This window comes from Monopterus albus, unplaced genomic scaffold (assembly GCF_001952655.1).
Source record: "Monopterus albus unplaced genomic scaffold, M_albus_1.0 scaffold4.1, whole genome shotgun sequence".
Taxonomy (NCBI): Eukaryota; Metazoa; Chordata; class Actinopteri; order Synbranchiformes; family Synbranchidae; genus Monopterus; species Monopterus albus.
The window spans coordinates 7,879,656-7,884,253 of NW_018127884.1; the positions used below are offsets into that span (position 1 = coordinate 7,879,656).

Genomic DNA, 4,598 nt, shown 5'->3' on the forward strand with positions numbered 1-4,598 from the left:
ACAGGGAATTTTATCCTGCACCATGCATTGCACTGGCAATTCTAATGATAATTAACAAAACAGCTAAATCCCTGTTTAATACCAGTTGAATAATAGACGTGTTATGGATTTTAACTGGAAATGAACACATAAGACATAAAAACCCAAACTCACGCTTCTGCTCTTCCTCAGGTACAATGCGGTAGACTTTATAGGGCTCAGAGATGTCCAGCTGCGATCTTTCTGTCACTTCTTCAAAGTCAGGACTTTTATTCAGGGCACAGCGAAGTCTGGTCTTCCATGTTGCAGGCTCAGCCTTGTCCCCCTCCTTAAACTTGCCTTTGAACACAGCCCAAGCCTGTGGAGGGGAATAACAAATATTTACGACGGTAGGAGTGGATATGAGATGCCTCGAGAAGAACATGAAGGTCCCTTTTTTCAAATCAACTTAAGAAATAAATTTTTTTATACAAAATCTGATTTACAATGAACATTTACTGTATTGTGTCAAAAATTATAGCGGCAGTTTAACATCTACAAATTTTGTGCGGAAATAAAACTTAAGTTTTACTAAGCTTTTAAGAAATTATCCGTTCAAGTGAAAAGATTCGTATTCTTAAGACAGTTAAAACAATGACCTTTATAAGCTAAAAGAACAAGGCTTGAAGAAGCGTTAGGCAGATCCACCACGATGTTTTTAAATCAAGTTTTGGTTTTACGCAGCGCTGCGTAAAACCAAAACTGCATCTACAGTATCTAGTAACCTTTCCATGTGACTACACAAGAGTTCCGGCAAACCTTAAAAATTGATGCGTCTACTTCTTGGTTGTAATCCTGTTTGCCTGCATGTTTCCATGGAATGCGGAACATGGTGCGGCTTTCATCTTCCCACTGCAGTCCAGAGTACTGCGCACTCTGGATCTGCTCCATCAGCCACTGCTTCAATCTCCGACCGCCCGAGGTTGACATCTTGATTTTGGATTGTTTACTGGTACCTAAATTAGGAGAATACAATTAATCAAAGTGTAAAAACTATAACTATTTATGTCGATCTGTTATGACAATCTATCTTTAGTCGAAGTAAAACTTATAGTTTGATATTTTACAACTTTCACCGTTTGGAATAGAAATCAAAAGTAAACGCACCTACTCTTCTGTGAACACTCGGCTCTGTGTGTTATCCTGAGACGTGGACAGACGACGCACTGTCAGATTTATTGAAGTGAGTTCTCCCCGTGACATGCCCATCAAGCTGATTGTGCTCCGTGTTATGAATGAAATAGCTGGGAGCTGATTTGACAGCGCTGCCCCACTCTGACCAATGAGCGCATTGAAGTTTTAGTAGACCAGCCCATTACGGAAGTGTTATTCTCCTAACTGTGGGCATTTACAAGAAACTGCTTGACACAAGGGATGGTGTGTGAAGCTGCTGCCCACGCCAAAAGCTGGGGAGACGCAGAGCGCTGAATAAACCCGGAGAGTCACAAGTTACCTTGTGTTGTGGGGGATTTCTGCGCTCTGCGTAAGTAAGCAAGCAATCAGAATTTATATTGCACTTATCTAAATGTAAGGTACAAAGTGCTGCACATCAAATAAAAACGAAGTTAAAATCACAATAGACAAGTAAAAGTAGCAACACCACAGTGTACTCGGTTACAAATAAAAATCCTGCATTCAAAATGTTACTTAAGTAAAACTACAAAGTTTTACCATCAAAACATAGTTAAAGTACTAAAAGTAAAATAACTCATTTTGCAGAATGGCACATTTAACATTAATGTATATTGTATTATTGAATTATAATTACTAATGCATTATTGTGTAAATCATTTAATGATTCAGCTGGTAAAGGTAGAGCTAGTATTAATGAGCATATATGGTTCTATTTTGAAGTACTTTACATACTGCTGGGAAGCTTGTGAATTTTCCACCAGAGATCAATAAAGTCTTATGATCATACTATAGTTTTTGTATTAATCTGGTTATAAAAATAAATCAACAAAACAGCTGATCTATGGGTTAGATGTGTACCTCAACACAACATGTACTGTACAGTATATTGTCATTTTCCAGAATTTATTCACTCACAAACTCGCGGTGTTGATAGTAGATTTATTAGCTTTTTCATTTTTTCATCAATCACTACATTTATTATAAAACATAAAACCCCATAAATATGCAATAAAACACTTACATGTAGCAATGAATTTGTAACACAATTCTTCTAAAAATTTGCTTTATATCATAATACAAAGATAAATCAGAGTTTCAGTGAAATAAGGAAGACTTTAGCATCTGAATACAGAGATCCTTCATGTATAGTTATACTCTATGTTTTACTCAGCCATATTTTATGTAGCTCCCCAATTTAACCTGATATGTACAACTTAAAGGAACATTTTGCCAATTTCCAAATTTTATCCGTATGTAACTCCTTGCTCTGGGTCTTTAAATGGACACTGTATGAACTAATGTTCTCTACAACTCTGTAGCCATCTGATGCAGCTTGCTTTACTAACAAATGCCTCCCTTGGCTTTTCTGACACAGTCGATGTGAACATACTACAGGCTGTTGCACTTTTCTTTTGACCTTGGCCTGACAAGAGAGAAATCAGCAACATTTGGGTTGCCTGCAAGCTAACAGAGCCAACTCACAATCTTCCATCTCTGGTTACCCACCAACTGATATCAAGTCATTGTAATCCACTGTAGATGGTTGGTGCTGGATTCAGGCATTTGTACATGTAGTGTGTAGACATCTTAAATTTTCATCTAAATGAAACAAAAAAGTGGGAACTGGAGTAAGAGAACAGGATACAACTGGATGTAAATGGATGTTTACTACATAGGCATCGGTTATAGTGTATTTTCTAGGATGTATGTGATTTATACACACACTTTAAGCTGTCAGTCTGGAAACTTTCTAAGCTGCAGTGCTGATAAAGGAGTCAACCATTAAGACCCTGAACAGAACTACAAACTGGTACATATCAGAATAACTGGCATCACTGGTTGTAGATTTGCAAATTTTCTTGTCCACCAACACAGACTGGACACCCACCTAATCAGAGGCAAAATGTTACTTTAAGGCAGGATTGGTCAGTCATGTCTTTAAGGCTGCTGAGCTGAACATTACAGGTGTAAAGAGTTCATCATGGCTAAGGTGCTGAGGTGTTTAGAGTAAGGCGTCTGTGAGCACCAGTACCCCTGTAGTGGCTGTAGCCCAATTCTAAATCAACCTCCGCTGCTTAAAAGTGACCACAGCATCACAAATAAAGTATAAAAAATATGCTTGGCTTATAAGGGGGTATTTATTTCATTCTCTGCTTTCATGGCTATACAAAGGTTTAAAGTTGGATATAACATAGGGGTTGATTTGGAATTGAGTACAAAAAAAAAAAACCCCAACAGTTACTGAGGCTTCCAGACAGCAGTGGGCACAACTTTGGCGTGTTTCAGCTGCTGCCTTCAGGATTATCAGGGTCAGACGGCAGAGCACGGAAGCCCCGATTGATCCAGCGCTGCTCTGCTCCTCTCCTCTGGCTCTCCTGTTGCTCTGTGTACTGGCTCAACAGGGCGCCCACCTGCTCCTCATCACTGAATGGATTAGGGCGGAAACTAGATCGTAACCATACTCGGTACTGAGGACAGGAGAGGAGACAATAAAACTAACTCATTAAATAGCACCGTGTTTCATATCTTACTAATTACACATGTTAAAGCTCTTTGCAATGTGGAACTTTATAAAGACAGTCAATTACAATTTGCCACAAATGGACTGTAAGCAAACAATAAACACATATAAAGTCTGATAAAAAGTAGAATGAGGGAAAATGGACCAGTGCATGTTTTAAAAAAGGCCTGCACTGTGGCTGGATAGATGGGAGAAGAGGGCAGGACAGAGCCTTTATTGAAACGCCTCAGCAGCTGGCTCTCAGCAGACCTTCCTGCTCCCCCAGTCACCTAAGAGATTCGAGATTTCTTCTTAACTTCTCTTATACTCCCATGCTGGTTTTACTGTATTTTTAGGCCTGTGCACCAGCGATAGCCTGGAGCTATTATGTTTTTGTGTTTTCTGTTCATCTGTACGATTCTTGTGAATGCGATATGTCAGGAACACCTTGACGGAATTTCTTCCAGTTTGACACAAGTGTCCACTTGGACTCAAGAATGAACTGATTAGATTTTGGTGGTCAAAGATCAAGGTCAGTGACCTCACTTCTGTCCCATACCCATGAATGTGACTGGTTGGCGGAGGCATACAACTACTAAGCTGTAATTCTAGTTCTAATTGTGGAAATTTGTGTTGTGTAAAATTTTATTTCAAATATTAACAACGCCCAAATATACTTGCTTGGATCTGTTGTCCCATATCAAGTCATATATCTTACTACTACGTATGTTGAAATTGCCTAACGGGATTGTCGCCAGGTCTGCTGATTACAATGTCAAAATATGCAACAACCCCTCCTTGAACCGCCACCTTATTGTGGTGGAGGGGTTTGAGTACCCGAGTGATCCTAGGAGCTATGTTGTCGGGGGCTATATTCCCCTGGTAGGGTCTCCCAAGGCAAACAGGTCCTGGGTGACGGGTCGGACTAAGAGCGGTTCAAAAGCCC

The 4,598-nt window shown here is 39.6% G+C and overlaps 2 protein-coding genes across 3 annotated transcripts in view; both read right to left on the bottom strand.

Annotated features, from left to right (window-relative positions):
* The window catches only part of irf8 (interferon regulatory factor 8), a 3,985-nt gene extending 2,749 nt beyond the window's left edge, over positions 1–1,236 (bottom strand). Inside the window, exons 1-3 of one of the 2 annotated variants that reach the window (XM_020605220.1) lie at positions 1,130–1,236; positions 778–974; positions 154–337 (exon numbers count right to left, since the gene is read on the bottom strand). In XM_020605220.1, coding sequence (XP_020460876.1) covers positions 154–337; positions 778–948 — 355 coding nt within the window. In that variant the 5' untranslated portion in view covers positions 949–974; positions 1,130–1,236. Of the gene's footprint in view, positions 1–153; positions 338–777; positions 975–1,125 lie in introns of both variants that reach the window. The other variant, XM_020605216.1, reaches the window with a different exon arrangement.
* Positions 1,237–2,109: 873 nt separating this feature from the next.
* dusp22a (dual specificity phosphatase 22a) overlaps positions 2,110–4,598 on the bottom strand; it is a 17,282-nt gene continuing 14,793 nt past the window's right edge. Inside the window, exon 7 of the mRNA XM_020610213.1 lies at positions 2,110–3,620. Within this exon, the coding sequence (XP_020465869.1) occupies positions 3,435–3,620 (186 nt within the window). The 3' untranslated portion in view covers positions 2,110–3,434. The remainder of the gene's footprint in view (positions 3,621–4,598) is intronic.